The sequence below is a fragment of the Atractosteus spatula genome, chromosome 4 (genome assembly GCF_055471065.1).
Source record: "Atractosteus spatula isolate fAtrSpa1 chromosome 4, fAtrSpa1.hap1, whole genome shotgun sequence".
In the NCBI taxonomy this organism is placed as follows: Eukaryota; Metazoa; Chordata; class Actinopteri; order Semionotiformes; family Lepisosteidae; genus Atractosteus; species Atractosteus spatula.
The window spans coordinates 6,721,488-6,744,174 of NC_142709.1; the positions used below are offsets into that span (position 1 = coordinate 6,721,488).

At 37.9% G+C, this 22,687-nt stretch overlaps 2 protein-coding genes across 6 annotated transcripts in view; both read right to left on the reverse strand.

Moving 5' to 3' along the window:
- The window catches only part of tfg (trafficking from ER to golgi regulator), a 62,272-nt gene extending 59,668 nt beyond the window's left edge, over nucleotides 1-2,604 (reverse strand). The window contains exon 1 of one of the 5 annotated variants that reach the window (XM_088915014.1): nucleotides 2,404-2,604. The gene's annotated coding sequence lies outside the window, so the exon portion shown is untranslated. The remainder of the gene's footprint in view (nucleotides 1-2,403) is intronic. The other 4 variants (XM_088915013.1, XM_088915012.1, XM_088915011.1 and 1 more) reach the window with 4 other exon arrangements.
- A 2,114-nt stretch (nucleotides 2,605-4,718) lies between these two features.
- On the reverse strand, nucleotides 4,719-18,542 carry LOC148835743 (adhesion G protein-coupled receptor G7; the record flags this gene model as incomplete). Its single annotated transcript, XM_088913036.1, has 15 exons — nucleotides 4,719-5,185; nucleotides 5,448-5,604; nucleotides 6,067-6,225; nucleotides 6,931-7,012; nucleotides 7,399-7,733; nucleotides 7,911-8,023; nucleotides 8,180-8,332; nucleotides 9,342-9,502; nucleotides 10,531-10,644; nucleotides 11,099-11,232; nucleotides 13,023-13,117; nucleotides 14,305-14,454; nucleotides 15,508-15,617; nucleotides 17,103-17,219; nucleotides 18,407-18,542. Coding segments are annotated over 15 exons (2,205 nt in total), but the record flags the coding sequence as incomplete, so codon positions are not given.
- Between the last annotated feature and the right edge of the window lie 4,145 nt (nucleotides 18,543-22,687).

The following is a 22,687-nucleotide window of genomic DNA, read 5'->3' on the forward strand; positions in this document are numbered from 1 at the left end:
GACGTTTCAGCTAAGCCGTGTGAAACTCTTTACACGCGACTACTTGAAGACAGAAAGCATGCCAATTGACTTGTTGAACAGCTATCACTGAAGCATTCAGATGTAAATGAGTGAGCAGCTAAACAATTTTCAGTGTTCCATATGGCATTTTATACTGTATTTAAGTATTTTATACTGTACACCGACTTCTATAGTGACTTTCTTTTAACTTTGCTTTTAGACATGTCCACTTAGATTAGTTTGGATTATTTAAAAAAAAGTCTGTCTACTTTTAATCTTCTTACAATGACTTTCTTCTCCACCAGTTTCTTGTATATTAGTTTCAAGCGTGTTTAAAGGGATGAATGATCAAAATTCCAAGAGCAACAGTACCACTGCCATCAGAAATGAAGTTAATTTAGCTTGACCGATCACCCTATTTCCAACTAAAAAAAAACAACAACAAAATGATGTCGCCAGCTTTACTGAAATTTCAAACGGAACAAAGAACATCCAGGGAACTTGATTCGGGTGCTCAAAATCCCGATAGGTGCCGAACAGGTCAACTCGGGAACAGCCGCAATTCAAGGACTAAGGAAAATAATGTGGAAAATAAGGCTGGGAGCATTCAGGTAGGAAAACGGCAGACACTGCATGTACATGATTGTGGAAACGTGGAAAATTCACATTCACTGACACATTTTGGAAGCCGACTCAATGCGATCCATTAAACAACGGCTTGATGTAATCGGTAGCTCACTTAATTATCAGAAAAGGAAAACTGAGCAATGAGACAGATACCCTCTCATACCCATCCATTCTCGAGATGCTGATGTGGCGAGCGTACCCTACTGTGACAGCTCTGAGAAAAATATAGGACTAGTATTTTAAAATACTATCCCGCTGATGTACAGTTTACAAAACTAGATACAGTACAGACAGGGGCAATGTTACTCACTTTAAGAACAACTTTACAGCTGCTGCCCTGTTCACAATTCGACTTCAACCTGTGTTAACCTGCAGAACTGGCTACAGCTCACAAGTGTCCTGCGTTTCCAACTTTGTCACCGCAGAACCTGCTCAAATCAGACTGCAAGGGTGGAGTAGTAAAGTTCATGAAAAGAGGGGAGTTACAGAACGACCCAGGACATTAGTTTTGCTGGCCTTGCTGCAGCACAACCTTTCACAACACCAGTTCGTTTTAACAAAGTGAAAAGTAACGGTACAGAGACCAAAGCTCGAATCTTCTCTCCACATCAACATAAGCCTTCAGCTCTGCCTGTCAGTAATTTTTATCACACTTGTTTTATAGCTATTACCTTTTACACCATTACACGTCTTGTTTTGTCATTGGTGACTCAGCAGCTACACGATGATAACGCAGAATATGGAGATTTAAAGTGGCTGATGCAGAACAATGGATAAATAGTAAATTTATCACTGGGCATTTCATCTCTGGGTAAATGCATTTCAAATAAAGACGGACTGTTTAACTGTTTATGCGGTTTTTTGTCCCTTTCTATTTAAAATACACATGTTGTAAACCCTTTTAAAAAAATTAAGATTTCGACATTAACACATTTACAGTATTTAGACGTCCCTCTGAACAATTCCAAAGTGATTAAGAAGCTACCATCAGTACTTCTTGAATGTCTGAAGTTTTTTTTTGTTTCAAATACAGCATCTAGCCGGCTTTTAAGGTGGGATTTCAATATTGATATAAAAACTAACATTAATAAATCAATTTTAAAATCTGATCATCACCAGAGTGCCAATGAGTTTTAAACATCGCTTATATAACACACCTGAATAAAAAATAAAGTATATGCGAGTTGCACAACACCGGTGAGATTTAGAGAGGAAGATGGTCTGATTGTACTTCACATCTCCAGCTGCAGCACTCTTTATTCGAATACGTATAGAACGAAATATTAATATGTTTGTTTTTACAAAGTAAATTTGTATGCACACGCACCGGACAAAACATATCAACGAAAGAAAACCCCAGATTCTCTCTATTCTCCAGCTGGTAACAAGAGGCCTGTATTTCCCTGTGTCACTACAGGATATTCACGTCTGCCAAATAGTCACCCCCTCAGAAACACACGGCTCACAAAAGCGACCTGAAGGCAAATCCACTTCCTGCAAAAAAGGTGTCCCACGCCTTTCATTTTCTTACCGGCGGCGTATGACACCAGATTTACAGCTGGACCACAACAAGAAGCCATACTCAACCTTCAAAACCAACGGCGAGTACACTGCACGGTTTGAAATCTTTGACTGAGCTGGCTGTTACAAATTCGCGTAAAAGTGACAACACGGCAAACATGCCACATCACGCCTCACATGAACCGCACGCAGGGAGAGATCGCCTGGCGTGCACACCCCGTTGACTTTCTTCACGTGTAAAAGCTGAGGACGTACAAGCTGGGTTTATGAAAGACCTGTGATGCCCCCGACCTTTGCCTGTGGTCTGCAGACGCCCGGGTGTAGCTGCTGTTTCTCGAGGGCCAACTTTCAGATCTTCACACCAGGAAATCTTTCCAGCTGAACTGGACGTGGCAAACAGAGCCGCGCAGCCGCACTGCGCCCCCCGGTCTCCCAGACTTCAAAGCGACAAAGTGATCCAGGAGACTCACGGCTTGCACAGGCTTTGCAGTCAGGAGCGCTCTGCTCGGGAGGGGGGCTGACACATTTATGGATACATTCTGTACTTTCCTTCGCCTCATTAAAAAACAAAACAAAAAGAGTTTTAAAAGAACACACCCAAAGCGGGTGATTAATTACTTTTGTTTATACTGAAGTCTCTTTTCTTTCTGAGGTGTTCAGCCCAAAATGAATTTAAGAAATTGCAGAAATGTTCATCATAGTTGTCGGTCGTATCACAACTTTTACGGCTCTATTTTTTCCAAGATGTGATTTTTTTTTCAAGTCTGTGATATATTTTACGTTACTATTAACCATTCGGAAGTGGTACAACTGATTATATTCAGTTCTGGCTGAGCAGTGTTGTCAAAGGCTGTTTTGTATAATGGCATTGTTATGTTGTTGCGTTGTATTATTGCCCTATATGTTACATGTTTATTAGCTTTTGATGTGCAAGACAAATTCCCTCAGGGTCAATAAAGGTTAATTCATTATTTTGAGTCAATACTGCAGGAACTGTGACTTTTCTCTGCACAGAACCATGTGTAACAATAACACAGAAAGGGGCTTATGAACATGGACAGATCGCAGTGGAGCCAGAGCCCAACTCAACAACTCAACAGGCACAAAGCAGGACACACCCTGGAAGGGACACAAGTCCATCAGGGGGCAAACGCCGATACAAAACACGCACACTCACACCAGGGACCACTTTCCTAGATGCCAATGAGCCTACCAGCATGTCTTGGGACTGTGGGTGGAAACCCTGCAGACTCCACACAGATTGCACCCAGGAGCTGAACCCAGGGCCCCAGCACTGTGAGGCAGGAATACAAATCACTGCTCCACCATGCCGCCCCCTAATAACCTCGTTCAAACACATAATCACAACATTTTAGATCATCAGAGTGACTGCAAGAGGTGGTACTCAAAATCTCTGTCATAGAATGGAATAAATGGGTATGGGGGTCAACCGAGGTCAAGGACTATGTTGACTTAAAGTCCGCCAGTGTGTCAGTGAGGCTGATACATTTGGCTTCCTTGTTTTGGGTCTTCCCATTGGTCAAAGGTCCTTGCCCAGACACTTTAATTACCACCCAGGTCAGAGGTGACGTGGGCTTGTGTGACAGGTCTAACTGGGCCTCCTCCTGAGGTGAGGGGGCGCTAGAGCAACCTGTGAATACACAGTGCATCGGTACCCCTGGCCAACAGCCTAATGTACATACAGTAGCCAGCAGATCGATGAGCTCCAAGCAGTTAAAGGGGAACTGCGCTACTATTTTTATATTTTCTGTATTAGAAAGAATCAGCGTCAATGACTGCATTTCAGACCACAATGAGAGTAAAATGTGCACAGTAACTTGTAAAACCTCCAATTTCCATCACAAAATAGACGAAATATCCAGGTATGCGCAGCGCCATATTTTGATGTAACCAAACTTTCTGCTGACATGAAACCACCTTATTAATTGTAAACAGGCTTGTATTCACAAGCCTCTCTTTTAATCCCATGGAGGTGTTGCTCTCAACTCCGAGACGGTTTTGCCTACAAATACAACTTACTTGTTAACTCTGCATGCAGATAATGCTGGAACATTTCTGTGGTGAAATGTCTGCTGCACAACCTGTCTGTGTCTGTGCTAGTCAGTTACAGAAACTGTGCAATGGGGATGCTTGTATATGATGGGTAGATTGATAAACTGTAATCAAAGGTGTAATTATGGAGCACAGCTGTATTGTACGGTCTGTGGATGCACTGGTGGTTCTGGGAGATAAAAAGAACATGTCACTGGAGATAAAAAGGGTCCTGGAAACCTTAAAATTCTTAGGTGGCACAGTCAGCTACAAAGCAAAAGCCCTACATTTAAAGGTGACAGTAATAGTGCAGCATATCCCTCTTCAGGTTAGACAAAATACCACACACAAAAAGTTTTATTCTACATAATTACAGTAAACAACTAACAGCAACTCTGTCCATTTGTTTATAAACTGTTTCCTAGAAAAGGCTAAGGACAAACATGATTTAAATAGATATTTCAAAATGTTAAAACATATTATTATATATCTTTCTTTTTCTTAAGCACTCATTAAGATTTTCTTAAAACAAACACTTCATATTCACTATGTGGTACATGAAACTTAAATTGCAAAAAGTAAGAGAGCATAGACAAGAATAGTTCTATTGCACATATATTATGGAAAATGTTAAATAATTTATTACAGTAAACAGTGTCTGCAGGTAGTCAAGAGACAAACGGGCTTTAGGAAATAAATAGGAGAATATACTCAGCTAAGGACTGTCAGCTCCAAATCAACTCACTTAGTTTTTTTAAGAAAAAAAAGGGGAAAAGGGATACTTAAACAACAGAATTTAGAAAACAGAAGTAAAGGAAGTATCAGTCTTCTTGTATCTTCCCACATAACCTTGATGTTTGTACTTCAAGATGAACGTCTTTGAGTGCAGGTGAATTTCAGGAGCAGGGATAGAATAAAAGATGTCTGACACCTTCTTCCTGAAGAAAGGTGTTCGAACCACAAACAAAAAGAATATCTGTAGCCCCTGTAGTGAAAAGAAGTCAGTGAAATGCATTTGTTTAGATTTTTACTAATCTACATTTGTAGTAGTTGCAAAAAGACAGTTCAGGAAGAGTGTAATTTAAAATTATTATCTGTATTACAATAATGTAAATAGATGAGCCAAGTATTTTATTTTCTGATAAATATTGATATATTTTAGTGATACATTTTAAATATTACTTTGTTATTCCCACTGTAAATTTTGCTACAGATGTAAAATATATATATGATTTATGTTTAAATACCTGAGTGGTGTTTAGAATGCAGAATATGTAACTAAAGACCTTCTGGGACTGCTGGTGGTCTATCAACATCAGGTAGCCCAGCACCCAGGATATACCCAGCACCACAGCAATAGAGAGACTGCTGAGCAGCTTCTTCAGGTAAGAATTCTTCTTTGTGCTGGCAAAAAAAGAGCATTCATATGATTATGGTTTTGTTCCATGGAGGTTATTCCACTATAATCAGGTCCAATCCAAGAGCTTTAAAACGATGGGCTCCCCTATAAATTCCGCTGTCTGAGCTCATTATTTATTTTAATGAAACAGTGGTTCAAATAGTGATTTTTTATTCTTAGACATCTTAAAAACTAGTAACAGTAACAGAGGTGAGATTCATTTCTTTTTAAGTTTTCAAATAACTGTCAACTATTTTGTTAATTAGAATAAAGATCAATTAGCAAAAGCGCCAAGAGACGAAAATGGGAGAAATTGAGGTTTTGTAACAGTACAATGATTTTCAGTCATTTAACACTGCTACCCAAACTCAATAAAACTACTAACATACAGTATTTACAGAAAAGGCTAGATCACTGTATCCAAAATACAGTATCAAGGTTATTGCTGTTGCCACAATGAAAAATACCTTTTTAAAGCAGGATTGTTCTTGCACAAAGTGAGTATGACACAGACCAGTATTACCATGTTGGATAATAGGATTAAGGCCACTGGGAGAAGAAATGCCCATAACATTGGTTTTCTGATGTCAAATCTTCCCTGACTGTCCAGAGCAGCCAGCCAGCAGCTGAAAAACAATAGTTGAACCACAAACTTTAAAGTACAAAAAACTGTTCTTTAAAGTTCCGTACAAAAGTATTGGTGTTTTTGGATGAACAACCGTGGTGTACTTTATTAAATATGATTAATTAAACTTAATTGTCACTGACATCTCAGATATACAGCCATTTTCTACACAGCTTATAATTAACTAATTTCAACTGGAATAGCAGCAGATATGCTCCTCTGATAACAAAGGAACTGTACATAGATTTTATTTTTGGCCAATGCCTTCACAAAATATGTTTATTATTCATTACAATTTGTTGTATCTGTTTCTCACAACATTCAGCACAACACAACTTTCTCATACAAGAACGCAATACCCTGACAAAGAACTACTCAAATTTTAAAAAGTCAGTTTCCAAAAGTATGTTCCCTTTTCATTTTTTACTGTGTGTAGAATACAACTGAATGTATGACTGTACAGTGTTTTCTACAAAACTTTCCAAAAACTTACTGTCTTAACTTTGTACTTTAAAGTATATACAAACGGAATTATTTTGTGCAGTTGGTTGATTGACAACCTTATAGCACATTCATATGCAACTTAAACAAGAAAAGTTACTTTTCTTAGGTTCAGGGAAAGGTAAACATGACTCAAGTCAAACTTTAACCTGTTTCATGATTCCTTTGCGACTCACTAGAAATACCCAGCATCAAATTTACTCACAATTCCTCTTGGCGATAGTTTAAAGGGTTCTCAATTCTGTATAGTGCTCCTAATGTTACAGCCACCACCACTGCAGGGAAACCTATACAGAATTACATTATTTTTGAGAATAAAAGTGCATTTCTCTCCATGGTGTGATACACTATTTACAATTACACTCATTCTATTACTGTTTTTTATAAAGCATGACATAAGCAACCAAGTTTTGTAAACTTCGTTTTAAAACACAATACTGGACACTTGGACAATGCATTAAAGAACAAAAAGCGAATAAAGAAAAAAACATTTCCTGAGATGAAGCACAATAATCTTTGCAAATCAGAGGGTAAAGGCTTCTTTGCAAAGCATCTCACAAAAAGCATGATTAAATGAAGCCTGTAAAAAAGTGCAGTTTAATACTGAATTTCTTCAAGAGATGTTTTTTTAGCAACTGCACAACAATGACATTGATGTGAAGAGTTTACTTACCCCAGCCAATCGCTGTCATGATCAATCCGAAGTGCTTCGGAGGGTGTCTGAAGATGTCGACAAGGAGGATATACATCTGAATAGCATAGAGCAAAGCCCAGGTGAAAGTAGCCAAAAGAAAATAATGGAGCAGGGCTGTTACAGCTGTGCACGGCCCCTCGTCTCTGTCAATGTGCATGTCCGAGTCCAGCAGGATGTTTTCACTGGTGTTCGAGCTCCTGGTCGTTTTATTGGCATTTGGATTGTTGATGCCGGAAATAAAGACTATGTTGAAAATGAGCATTGACAAGCAGATGCTCACCAAAAGCAGAGTAGGGGTGGCCTTACGAGATTTCCTGCGGAATGAATATTCGCAAATTTAAACAAAATACAGTTCAGTCCTGTTAATCCATTTAAATCCAAAATAATTTCGAAAACTGTCATACTTGGGTGAACTGTAATGCGACTCAAAATTACAAGTTTTATAATATAATGCACTATTATCATCAAAAAACAGTTCAGAAAGAGCTTACCTGGTTATTATTTGAATTACAATGGTCAGAAAAAGTCCTGCAATAGATAGACCACATCCAATGAATGTTATCCACTGTAATGGTGCTGAATATTTGTAATCGTGTTTGAAAGTCTATAAAAAAGTGGAATAAGATTTGATTTTAAATGTGCAAAGCTGTGCTTTAGTTTCATGACATGTCAAGTTATTCAACCTGAGGGATGTTTTGGCATGTTGCTGAAGACCTTGAAAAGTTAACAAGAGATAAACAGCAGAAAGCAACGTTCTTACCATTAGTACAGCAAAGTTAGTGGTGTGATTGCATTGGCACCTCAGATTCCCAAACTCATCTGTTCCCTTTGTGCAGCCTGCTGTACTCCAAACCTCTTGATCGTAGTCCCAGAATACACAGGCATGGTCATGCAGGGTGGCATTGGGGACAGTCTGCACAAACACCAGGCAAAGGTGTAAGCTCTAAGGCTTTGACCAACAAGAACAGTTTGTAGACATTCTGAATACTAATAAGACTATCAATTGCCCATTGCACTGTGAATGGACCACAACCCTGCTTCCAGAGAAGTAGACCAGGAAGTGAATTTTATCTCCATTGTCATTTAGAAGACTCTGTTGGATAAATAAGTAAAAAACATTCAACATATGTTGAATGGCTTCCACTGATTTGTGGCCTATCTTATGTCATCATGATTTCAATTCAGAGCATAAAACACCACAAATCAAACCACACAATTCCTTTTTTTTTCCAGAGGAACAAGTGCTTGATCAAAGAGTAAGAAGATATTGCCATATTGTTATACTGTAGGTTTACGAAACATTAAATAATGTGTGTGTATGTTGAAAATTGGTCATACAGAGATTCTCATTCTTTTGCAATCTTAACGGTTAACCTCTAAACACTTTACAATGGCATTTTCAAGAAATACATTACTATACGTTTACATGCCAGTATTTTCTCTCAAATTCACAAACTAAGTTTCCGATTATTCAGGTAGCATTTTGTTGGCTGAGCTGTCTTGATTCTGCCTAAAAGGCAGTAACCAATAATACAGTCAGCCTGGAAGCTTCACCTGCAGTCATTAATTGGGATGGGAATGTGACATATCATATATCAGGGGTCTTTTAAGTTTTGTTTTCTTAATTAATCCTTATTTGACCTGATGTGGTTTAATCTCATAACTGTACTTTGTCAACAGGTTGTCTCAGAGAAAAAGATTAGCATCAGTAAAATTAGATTTTGCTTTAACTAACGGGTATGAAGACAGTTCCTCAGAAGCAGCTGTGTTCCATTTTTGACAGTGTCTTGAGGGATGACCACCTCAGATTGTTCACTACCTATAATTTTGAATGCCAGTTATATAATTGGCAATGGAAAAGAAGAACAATGAAGAACATGATTTTTCTATGGAACAGAATGAGTGAAATAGAGAAAACTTACACGTGAGCTGAAGAGAAGATCTACATGGTTAATCTTTCCTCCCTTGACACTTCCTGAGATCACTCTCCTGCTTATATTGAAGGTGCTTCTGTAAACCTTGGATCTGAAGAACTTGTCGTTTTGATAAAGGACAAAGCCAATCTGCCCATTCATCTTTGCTTCTACAGAGAAGAGAGAAGTATATTCAGTGACACCAATCTAAACGTCTCAGACTATATGTTCTCTGATCAAGGCATAGTGCCTGATTTGTTATAAAAAATCTGGTCATCAGCATTATTAATTTTTAGCCGGATCTTGTCAGATCTTGCAAGCAAAACAAGGCCCGGAGTGACCTGCACCAACTGTTGTCTTCAGTTTATCTGCATGCTTGTTCAGACTTTTTATTTGCTTCTTTCTGCACTTCAAAGTCTGGAGTTTCAAACTCACATGAGAGGATATTCTGCTGATAGAGGTGTCACCCTTTATTGTTATATTCAGTTAAACTGTGGTCCTAACTACTTTGTCATTAAAGATCCAGTGGCACAACTCATAAGAGTAGGACTGCTAATCTGATGTCCTAGGTAATCCACTCTGAGTTTACACAGTCTGAATGAACTAAACCCCCCTTAATTCAACTGATAAAATAATTTCTTAGTCCTCCACCTGTTCTGCTACGTAGTGTTGGTACATTATAGATGCCTTGCAATTATTTAGGAGTGAAATCTAAGTACTCTCCAGCCCTTAAGGACTAAAGATATCTTAACTGGACAAATTACTTTCTTAATCTATAAATATTTTACAGGTTATCACAATCTTTAAAAACAGAGACCTGTAAAACTAACTGGATTGAGGTTCTCAGGAACAGATTTGGAGACCCCTGAGTTACACTACATACACTACTCTATAAATGCAAGAAATTCTTATTAATAGTAATTACTGTAAATTGGTCTGATAGAGTTCCTGTTCCAATTTGATTAGAGAACATACCCTTTCTATGTCTGCTTAAGCTTTTCATAGGTTAATTTTTAGATGTTATGTGGCGCTCTTTGAAATAGAATCCTTACCATAATAAAAGTGACTTTTCCAATTTATTGTGCAGGTTTGGCCAAGATAGGGCTTTACTGCAAAAACTCTTCAAATCATTTCAGAATCTGTAGACTCTAGAAGAGAAAATATATTCTTTCCAAGTATGCATTTCTTCTTTACTCACCTGCAGAAACATTGACAAAAATTCGGACATCTACAGAGGTTTTATTGTTAACACTCAGGTGGGTAGCATTTGTGTTGAGTATAATGCGGTTTGACACCAAGTTGTTTGTGTCACCTACAAGACAAAAAGCAATAGTTCATCTGATAAGATCACCATGACACATTAACACTGCCTTCAACTGGAACTGAAACTTGCACTGGAGTGTTTTCACTTCATTTTTACAACAAATGGAAATACCCACTAGCTCCCTGAAAAAGGCATACTTTACTTTCGTATGAATGCCATTAAAGATATGAAAATGTCATAAACTATACTACAGTACAGTACTGTACTATAGTGCAGCATCTCCGATTCCAGTACTGACCAGGCCCAGTCTTGCTTGGTTTCTGAGGTGTGACAAGATCAGAATACTAGGTGGTAACACAGCTAGTTTTGTATAGCACACTGTACACTATTAAAAAAATATGACCTGATTTATTTTCTGCCTACAATGCTGAGCTTCAGGTTTGGTGCAGCAGGGAGATGTAGGTTCTTGTCAGAGGTGACTATACTGTGACACTTACAGTACCTGTAAGTGCAGTAAATTGAACCCCTTGTGTGGAGCCCATAGTCACATTCAGAGACTGCACTGCCACATTTGGCTGAACCACTTGCGAGATGTTATGCTGGTCCAGAGAGAAATCTTCCAATGACTTTGTTAAGCTGCAGGTGAGCAAAAACACAAGATCGGTGTTTTAAAAATAAAAGAAAGCAATTACCTAGAGAAGGAAACATAAATCCGGAGGCAAAATAAGTAAAGTATGACTGTATAATCAGGAAAGAGCACCACTAAAACATTCAAACAAGCTCAAACAATTTCTCCCTGTTATTGCTATGTTGCAAATTCTGTTTTTACATCATTACATATTAAATATCACTGCACCCTCAACTTCTTCTTTCATGAGTGCAACACAGTTATCCTTTCTATGTGTTTAGTTTTTGTTTGGTAATTAGCAAATTAAAGTATTTCTAAGGAAGCTTTGGATTCTGGATAATAGAAATCTTACGACTAGACAGAGGTTCAGGTTTAAGGCTCAGGTTAGGGCTAAGAATGGGATTAAAGTTAAAAGTAGACTATATATTAAGGGCAGAGACAGGTAAAAGTTTAGAGTAATACATCTAACATCACATAACTTATTTAATAAAGACATCTAAAACAATTTTGCATGTCATTTCACATAATTAAAGTCTCAGTTTATTTAGCTAAATAAACATTCTTCAGTATTTCATTCTGTGATAATCAATTTATTTCTAAAACAACATAAGAAAGGTTACAAATGAGAAAGTGCCATTTAACCCAGCAAGCATCTGCTTGATAATTAATGATTCCAAGATTCCCCATTAAGACATGGACGGATTTCCTGAAAGAAGCCAGGGTTGACACCAGCAACATGCCTGAATTGCTTCTTCCTCTTTTCTACAACGCCATGAATAAAAAAACAACCCTACTCTTGGTTTAAATGTACTTTACTTCTATGTATTTTTCACATGCATTTTCTGGTTTGTGTTTCACTGTTTTTTCTGAAAAGATTTAAATAGTTCAATAAAAAGTTCCAAAGTAGCATCATTGGAAACATATAAATATGTCAGCCATCATTATGATTTTTATGGCAGCATAACTGTAATTAAACTAAATATCTTAATATGCTGCAGTATATAGCATTTTAACTTTCATAATAATTCACCCAATGCCTGATTATACTGTATTTCTTATTAATTTTATGCGAAGGCTTTGGTTGATTAAAAGCAATTAAAGATGTAGTTTGGTAAATTATTACTGCTTAATTAAGCTGATGTATTAATGCACAGTTGAACTTATGTGTATTGTTCAATTAAAAATATAGATAAACAATATATACAAAGATTTATATGACTAAATCTCTCATTTAAAAGCTATCATTTATTATTTAAGTAGTTCAAGTAGGGAGCTGCGTCAGCATGCGTAGGCTGCAAAGGAACAAGTAAAGGTTTATTCCATGCTGAAAACAGAAGAAAAGAAACGCTGTGTTTTTTTCTTCATTTTTCAGCATGGAATAAACCTTTATTTATCATTTAATATGGCAATAAAGATTTAATAGTCTCAAGGCCCAGATGAAAATATGGGACAACAATACACATTTTTCCAGACCTTTAATATAAGGCAATCAAGATGAGAAGTGCAAACAAGCTAATCCCAGCTAAAACTGCCCCCATTATCTGCAAGAATATTATAAAGTATTTGACATTTTAGCATAAGCTTTGGGACACCCATAAATAAATCTATCAAAAAAAATAATTTTGAAAACTCTTTCAATTACTCCCTTTTGTGATTTTCTCTTTTTTTCTTACTCCACCTTCATTTGTCTGTGGTCATAGACATGTGGAAATTCCATCTTTTACAATGCTACAGAGGTGCGCTAGTATTTTGCCCATTTTGCAGTTCAAATTGTTACCATGTTCTGACCGTAACATACCTGTTTAGGTTCTTCATAACGCTGTCTGATGACAACTCAGCATCACTTGCATTCAGTAGTTGACTAACAGTGGTCACAGCAAAAACAGCTATATCCTAAAACAATAAAAAATTCCAGACCACGTTTATGATACATATTTAATTTAAACACAGTATTAATTCCAAAGAAACTGCTGCAGGAATGTCCAACTATTTAGCTGTGACATCATCAAGAAAAACAGTAGCCTGACATGAATAAACTCCCTTCGACATTAACAGTTCTCTTTTCATTTATTACTTGCTGAGCAGTTTTATATTTGACCTAAATGAAGGAGGAGCAATATCATGACCTGGGTAAGGGAACTGGCTGCTCTTTGTTGATGAACAAATGATGGCAGAAGTAGAATTAATTCTGATAAACAAAATAAATTTGTCTAATTCTGCAAAAGAAAATACTTGCAAATGTATTGGGTGGTCACCTCACCGTGCAGCACGAAACAGGATGACAGAAGTCCCAGACCATATAGCCAATGCATCAGTAGAAAAAAAAGCAGAAATCCTTGGACTCTCTAGGTGTAATTTAAATCTAATTGAGCATGCATTCTACATGCTGAAGAAAAAAATTAAAGTTTCTCAGTAATGGACAAGAACTCAGGATGCCTGTAGCAAAGGCATGGCAAAGCATCTTTAAAAGAGTTTGCTTTGGTGAGCTTAAAGCTTTGTGTACTTCATAGAGTTATTCCCCCAAATTATTGCAACACAATACCAACTTTTCTACTTTGAAATTAACTGAAATTAATTGTGGTGGACTCTGGGCCTCGCAAAATCACTGGGATGAATACAAAGTATGTTTCTGTTCTAACGTGATGAAATATATGGACCCTAAAATAAAATATACATTATTTACATAATCACATTCCTGAATATCACAGTAATTATGATAATTGTCATAATAAAGAAATATGTTTCTTGACTGCAAAACATAAATGACAGCTTTTCCTCTGCTGTTCCAATACTTTTAGAAGGCACTGCACATATGTGGTACTTGAAGAGGTTTTAAAATAATGCCTGTTCAATGTAAAGTCATATTCTTCTACATTATCGACTATTGTGTAACGTGGTAGCTACAGTAGATAGGTCCGTGTTGCCTTAGCCTCTCATTATTGCAGTGCTGGCAGAGTGGGGACAACAGTGTGAGTCAGAGCTTAACTTGTTAGCTCAGGTAGGTCTGAGAAAAATGGACGTATTGTACAAACATCAGTCCTTCTCCCTGCCTCCCTCTGTGTTCAATCCTATGTCTTTACCTCAGTGAAGGCTGTGGTGGAGGCATTGAGAATCACCCTCATGATCTCTGCTGCACTGGAGATCTCCTGAGCAGTTAACTTCTCAGGCTGGGAAGTCATAATCTGAGTGTTGCTGGCAATCTCCAGCAAATCCGTCTGGTTGTTTTTGATCTTTTAGGAAAAATCAAGAATCGCTACTGTTATTTTTATGTTAAAAAGATAAGATATCCATTGATTCGTTGAATCCTACTGGTAACTAACATAATATTGTTAATAGTTCCAATACTCAGAAAATTTAATTTTCTAACAGATCATTCTCTGGAGACTATTTATTTGTAAGAAGGAATTCATTGTCATAGTGTCACGAGATGAATACAAATCTAATATATATTCACAATGATAAATTCTGTTTTCCAGCCTTCAGAAGCATTTATATTGCGCACTGAAAAGCATCAACAACACATTCAACATTTTTTCTAAATCTAGTCCATAGGTTAAAAACTGTAAAACCTCTTACAGTGCAATAAACATCTCCTTTGCATATCAGTTTTTTTATCTGTTTGGACTACTCCCTAATTAATTGGCTCAGTTACAACCCTGTAGCACAACCCACAGTATATCTCTTTCTTCAAAAAGCATGAAAATGTGCAAGCAGGTAAAACATTAATCTTCCACAGTTTTATTCAACCCAATAAACCCCAGCTATCGTATAATTCCTTTAGCCAGGCTTTAATACCTCACAGGGCATGAATTTCATTAACAACTGTTAATTTAGTTTAGTAGTTAGTTGTTAACTGTTAACAACTAAATTAACAACTTTAATTAACAACTGTCATATCCTGTCTGGTTCTTGTATCCTATCTTGCCAGATTATTTCAAAGCTGCCATGTCAATGTGGCTTTTAAAATAAAAGATATTGTACTTTTTTTGTATTAACAAGTACATAAATTTCACAGCACACGGTATAGCATTACCCAAGATGTAAAGCCCATTCTGACCTAGGTGACTAAATGTCATGCCTACAACACACAAAACAACAAAATTATTTAACGTAATTCTTGTGTACAGTATTGCATCTTTAATTACACAATGTGCTGTGCATAAATAAAAAGCCCAACAAACACTACCAATACCTGTAAATGTTTTATTCACAGGGCAAATAAAGCATAGGAATTGTGCTGTGTCTTGCAAAACCCCCTCTGCAGGGGGATTTTCGCTGCTTACCTGCTCTGCCAGGCTACCCAGGGTCCTACTACAGCTCACGAAGATGGGTTTGTCTAATGTTGGACCCAGAGTAGTATTTGTACATCTCCGAGATGCCTTAGAAATACCAGCTAGAACAAATACATAATGCCTTAAAGTAGCTCCAATTCTGATGCGATGTATCTTGGATTAAACATTTTTTAGGAAAATACTACAGTCATTTTATGTTAATGTGTGAAATAAACCCATTAGATTAAGCATTATACCTTTGTAATGTGTTCTCTGCACATAGAATATTGCAGTTATATAAACTAAAGAAAAAGTGGGTCTGTACAGTAATGCAAATATGCATTAAAAACGCTCTGACCCCAAGCTTCTCTCCTTGTCTGTGTGTCTGTGTCTCATGGAGAAAAGCTGGGGTATGCGAAAAGATGAATTCCTAATGCAAGAAATTGTATAGGGCTAATAAAGAAACATTAACATTAACATTATTAACAAAAAATGACAGTTTTTTGTGAAATTTCTTTTATAATTTCTTTTGTTTGTTATAATCCCTTATAAGTGCAACAAATTCCCAAAGTTATCAGGAAAATCACAAAATCTTTCTTGTAGTAGGCATTCTGTTATTTTTTTAAATGGCATGACATAATAATAATAAACTTTACTTTATATAGCACCTTTATAGGTGAATGACAACAGCAACAACAACAATTAAACAATAAAAAATACACAAGATAAACACGATGAGAATACACAGAGGAGACAGTGGATGGTGGTACTAAATACAGTAGGAGCAGAGGGGTAAAGAGTGGAACCAGTTAAGCACAGGCTCTTCTAAAGAAGAAGGTTTTGAGTCTGGATTTGAAGGATTTTAGAGAAGGTGACTCTCTGATATCCTTGGGGAGAGAGTTCCAGAGCTTAGGGGCATAACAGGAGAAGGCCCTGTCACCCATAGAGTGTAGACAGGCTTGGGGGACAGTTAGGAGACCAGAATTAGAGGACCGAAGGTTGCGAGATGGGGAGTAGGGTGATTATAGTTCAGACAGACATGGGTAATTCCTAATCCTGCCTAAATGGCTAACACTGTTCAACAACAGGATTCTGTGCAACTCCTGTCATGAAGACTTGAAAGGCATGTGCCTGTTCACTGGGCTTTGAGCCCTCAATGTCACAGATTATCACATTTCAACCCACAAATGTTCAATAAGGTTCAAGTCTGGAATTTAATTTAAATATATTGTAGTAATAATATTAATAACGTATTTAATGTGTATTTTTTCTTGGGAAGGAACTGCTTCTTGCCACATTACGTCATCGTAAAGTGTGAATGCGCGTATAAGTTGTCACCTGCTTACACTATTTCACTGACAGTAAAACAAATGCACACAAAGGAAGCTTTGCAGAGTTAGTGATTTGTCATAACTACTTCACAGTTTTCCCACGTTTGTTCCTACACATTTTAACATCATTTACCTTGCTTTTACAATGCTTGAGTGTACATTCATATGTTCTGCAAGGTGCTTACCACAATTAATTAACTCTCATCATACAGCACTATCACTGTGCTTTACTGTTCTATTTTATAATAGAAACATTTTATAAAGAGGTGCACATACCATTAGGTGTTCCTATTCCACACTGCTCCTTGGAGTAACCAAACCAGCCAACCACAATTGCATCAAACGTGAGGATTTCACCAGCAGAATTGACAACACTACTGTTGCAGAAAAAAGCTAACAGAAGAAGACACAAGAGTGTTGCTCAAAATGTTGTTACCTCATAATACTGGATGAAACAAGCACGCTGTTCGTTTTTTAACTATAAATGTTTTTATAAGAACATAAGCTACAAACAAGAGGACATCATTGGCTCATCTGGCTTGTTTGTTTGCTAGAACCTAATTGATCCAGGGATCTCATCCAGTCTCTTCTTGGAAGAAGCCTGCAAATTAGCATAATCGACATGCCTGGATAGCAAAAACTTCCTGTATTAATGCTGAGAAAGAACATTTGTGCTTCACTGTTGTTTCCGATTAAATCCATTGGTGCGTCAGTGTCAGTGAGAATTCTGTCCCGTCGTAGTCTTCTCTGTTAAAAGACTAAATTATTTTAGTCTATCATTACAGGATACTCTTTCAAGTTTTTAATGGATTACATGTGGTCGCTTTTGTACTCTTTTGTGGGCAGATCCCAGAACAGCGATATCTTTTTTGTAACGTGGTGAACCCGATTATACACAATGTTCCAAATGAGGTCTTATTAGTACATAGTTCAAGTTTAACCTACAGTAATATCCCTTGACCTTGAAATTCTACACGTTTAACCTTATACAGTATCCTGACATTCTGTTTGCCTTTTTTATTCTTTCCCTACATGATTTAGAAAATGTAACAATAAACAGTCTTTTGACAAAATAAAAAGTATTTCTCAAAGTAACTTCTTTAAGGTTGTTATTTTATTTTTTAAGCAGGACAGTGTTTTGAAACCGCACCCAGGCTCGAATGTAGAAATGCAATAAATGAGACAATTTTAATCCTGGACAATGACTATCATGATGCATGACTATATTCTTCTTAATTTCAGTTACTGAAATGCTGGGGAGCTAGAATCCTGTGTGATCTTAGATGTGGGACAGTTACTTCTCATATGAGCTGTACCTGGAGAAAAATGTGTTGGAATTGTTAGTAAATGTCAGCAAGTACATCTGTCAGACAGAAGAAGCTGCACAGCTTCTTGTTGTTGAAGCTGTTATACCTGATTGTTTTCAAGAAATACATGCACAAATTCTTTGGATCAATTAGCTACTAACTACAAGACAAGCTGCATGAACCCCACTCTTTAACCTTTCTTCCAGATATAATTAAAACCATTCCCTGTATTTTGTTTATGAGGTTACATTTTCTACACATCAAAATTCTAACCTTTTTCGCATTTATCCCCGTACCATTCATCAGGACAAACACAGATCCCATCTTGGTATCTTCCACTGTTCTCACACCAAGGGGGGGTTGTAGCAGGCAACGTAGCAGGAGAGGCAGTGGAAGAGGCAGTGGAAGAAGAGAGAGTTGAGACAGAAGTAGAGAGAGCAGATGGCAGGGTTACAGTGGTAGAGGGAGAAGTGAGTGGAGATGCTGTAGTAGAAGATGTTACAGTAGTAGATGAGTCTAAGAAGAAAAACAAACACAATGATTAATGAGAACATGCAAGATTATTTTTGGCTTTACAAGATGCATTTCTGAGACAACATTTACGTTATCTCTAATTCAGTCATAGCAAGGTTTGCAAAACCATCTTTTGTAGGGTTGCAATGTCCTCTGGTTTCTTCACAAATCAAGCTCGAATTTATAAATGGTTTAAAATGATATCTTGGAGGCAACAGAAATTGGAAGTTTTTGTAGGTAATCTACAGTAAATAAACAATATGTGTGCAGCCTGTTTAACCTTGCATGTTGTCCCACAGCAGGACATTTATTGACAGTCTTATCATCTGCTTCTTGATAAAACTATTTATGACAACAGAAATCATTTTCAAGTACAGATCGTGAATTGTAAGAGAATTAAAAATATATATATTCCAGTATCAGAAAGCCACGCCACTTGGTGAAGGTCACAGCAAGCTGGAATCTGTCCTAGAAGAATAGAGCACAGAATGGAACAGCACACAACACTGAAGACTGGAGTATCACGGGGACAATTCAGTCACACTGACAATTCAGTCCTTTCAGCATTACTTGGGAATGTTAGAGGAAGCCTAAGTACCCAAAGACAACCCACAAGGATACAGGGAGGACATATAAACTCCACAGAGAAGGTAACCCAATCTAAACTCAAACACAAGACCAAGAACGTAGTCCTAAACTACTGTTCTACCATGGCATCCTACAGATTCATTAATGAAATGCACAATGCAGCAGTAAACGCAATACCAGGATTTGGATAAAATAGCCTATAGATTTGTTTTATGTGTTATGATGTGTTTTTACAAGTGGAACCATGAAAGACCAGTCATTGATGAGTGTTAAAACTAATTTTTACAGTTAAACCTCTAATTGCATCTAATGTTAATAATTCAATAGATGTTGCATATAGTGAGCACAAGTCTTCCAAAGTCTTTTTCTTGCAGAAGTAAAGCTATAAGATGTTTATAACTTTATGTTTGCATACTGTAAAGTTGAAATAAAATAAAATTAAAAAATTAACCACATTCGCTGTGTAAAAAATGATATTATGAAGATTGCAAGAAAGTATAATGTGCTGTTGAATATCAGTATATTAAAAAAACACAATTCACAATCAATTGTTTAAATTAGTTCATATACAGTAGACCTGTATATTCTTAATTTCTGTGTTTGGAATCTCCTGGTATTGATCTTATCTCAAACAAAATGATCTGTATTCCTTCAAAAAGAGCTACATACAAGCTATATTTTACTGTGTGATAAAATCTATCAAATATATGCTTAACAACTGGAACCATTTTACAGATGTAACTGAGCTCTCTTTCTGACAGTACTATAACAGTACTACGCCAGTCTCCTCCACACCATCTCACACACGCCTTACCTGGCTTGAACCTTTCATAAAATTGCCAACAAAACGCCACCCAGATTGCCGCAGTAATTACTCCAAATAGTGTGCCTATCGACAGCCTTGCGTTCCTGTATCCCACAGACATCGTGAACAGATCAATAAACACTTTCGTGTTCACAGGTACAGCAGTCCATTCTTTTACACATTAACAAACATAAAAAACTGGGTGGAGTCTATAGATGGCTATAGAGGTTGTTATAGTAGAAAGAGAGGGGGTAGATATAAACAAGCATAAATATTGCATAATAGATTAGCTCAATGACAGACTGTATTGGCTGAAAATACTGGGAATTAGAACAAATAAAACGTCCCAGAGGATTGCTTAAAATAAAAAGAACGTACAGATTTAATTTTTGTTGATCATACAAGGCCAGTAGATTCGATGATGGAAATTTATTTTGAAAATCTTCCGACACTCATCGATGGTGTAAAACGGAAATAAGATACTGTCCTACAAAACCCTTTGGGTGCCCTTAAAGCGATTCTTAACAAAAGAATCTCGGCAGTGCTCACGTCACTGTGCTTCTAGAAAAGGATAGCCTACGCAATTTTTAATAACATGAAATGAAACAGAAATATGTTATCATGTATTACTATACTGGGGGGAAACAGTTCCATTAGAAAGAAAGAATAAATAATCCAAAAATATATGAAAAATGATTAATTGGCTTAAGAAATGCACAGTTCAGGAAAATGAATCACTGCTGGTTTAATGCAATACTTTTCAGTGTACTTACTTTCTAATTAGTGCAGTATGATTAGGTTTGGTTCTTTGGAAAGTTTAATATTATACAATTCTAAAAAGATAATGGAAAGATATACAGTATAAATTGCTACACGGTTTTGAGCAGGAAGGGTTGTGAACCCCTTAAAGCACAATACAACCATATTGTAAATTCCTGTTATAATTCAAGTGACTGAATTTGACCGACAGTCGCCGGAATTCTGACAATAATTTACAACACGGTTGCACTGAGCTTTAGGGGTTGACAATCCTTCCTGCTCTAAAGTGTATACAGTACCACTTTTGTGCGAGCTCAGCTAAGCCCAAATACTTTGCAAAAAAGGGGGGGGGGGGCATCACAAAGCATTTTGGTGAAAATCAGTCTCTAGGAAAGGAATGTAAAAAAACACTTCACCAAGTTTAGTTTAATTTATCACACTAGGCAATCCACAGCAAAGTGTAACTGTGCATCTGCAATTATAAATTTGGGTAAAAGTATATACAAATATACTCTCTTAATAGCTCAGCATGGAATCACACGTATAGAATTACAGTACATACTCACTGAACTCGCACTTATCCCCATATGATCCACCTTGACAAATACAGCTTCCATTCAGGAATGTCCCGTTGTTCTCACATGGAGCGTCAGGAGTGGAAATGTGAGGGGCAGCAGAAGATGACGGAGAGGCAGAGAGAGTGGAAGAGAGAGGAAGGAGGGAGGGCGTGGCAGTGACAGCGCTGGAAGGAGTGGAGGGAAGGGGTGCTGTTGTAGTGTCAGAAGAAGGAGAGAAAGTGGGGGCTGGTGGGGTAGAAGCAGAGGTAGGAAAGGTAGTGATGGATGGTGGTGTAGACTCAGGTGGATGAGAGAGGGTTGTGGGGGGAGAGTCAGAGGAGTCTGTGATAGCAGGAGAAGAAGCAGGAGAGAGTGATGTTGGAGTCTCAGGGGAAGAGGAGTCAGTAGAGGCTGTTGTAGCAGAAAGAGAGGGAGGAGATGGAGGATAGGCAGCTGTTGTAGTAGAAAGAAAGGGAGTAGAGACAGGAGGGGTTGTTGCTGGATTGTCAGAGGAAGGAGAGAAAGAGGTGTCTGTTATAACAGAGGAAGAGGGAGGAGAGAGTGATGTTGGAGTCTCAGGGGGAGCAGAGAAAGTGGGGGCTGGTGGGGTAGAGGCAGAGGTAGGAAAGGTAGTGATGGATGGTGGTGTAGACTCAGGTGGATGAGAGAGGGTTGTGGGGGGAGAGTCAGAGGAGTCTGTGATAGCAGGAGAAGAAGCAGGAGAGAGTGATGTTGGAGTCTCAGGGGGAGAGGAGTCAGTAGAGGCTGTTGTAGCAGAAAGAGAGGGAGGAGATGGAGGATAGGCAGCTGTTTTAGTAGAAAGAAAGGGAGTAGAGACAGGAGGGGTTGTTGCTGGAGTGTCAGAGGAAGGAGAGAAAGAGGTGTCTGTTATAACAGAGGAAGAGGGAGGAGAGAGTGATGTTGGAGTCTCAGGGGGAGCAGAGAAAGTGGGGGCTGGTGGGGTAGAGGCAGAGGTAGGAAAGGTAGTGATGGATGGTGGTGTAGACTCAGGTGGATGAGAGAGGGTTGTGGTGGGAGAGTCAGAGGAGTCTGTGATAGCAGGAGAAGAAGCAGGAGAGAGTGATGTTGGAGTCTCAGGGGAAGAGGAGTCAGTAGAGGCTGTTGTAGCAGAAAGAGAGGGAGGAGATGGAGGATAGGCAGCTGTTGTAGTAGAAAGAAAGGGAGTAGAGACAGGAGGGGTTGTTGCTGGAGTGTCAGAGGAAGGAGAGAAAGAGGTGTCTGTTATAACAGAGGAAGAGGGAGGAGAGAGTGATGTTGGAGTCTCAGGGGGAGCAGAGAAAGTGGGGGCTGGTGGGGTAGAGGCAGAGGTAG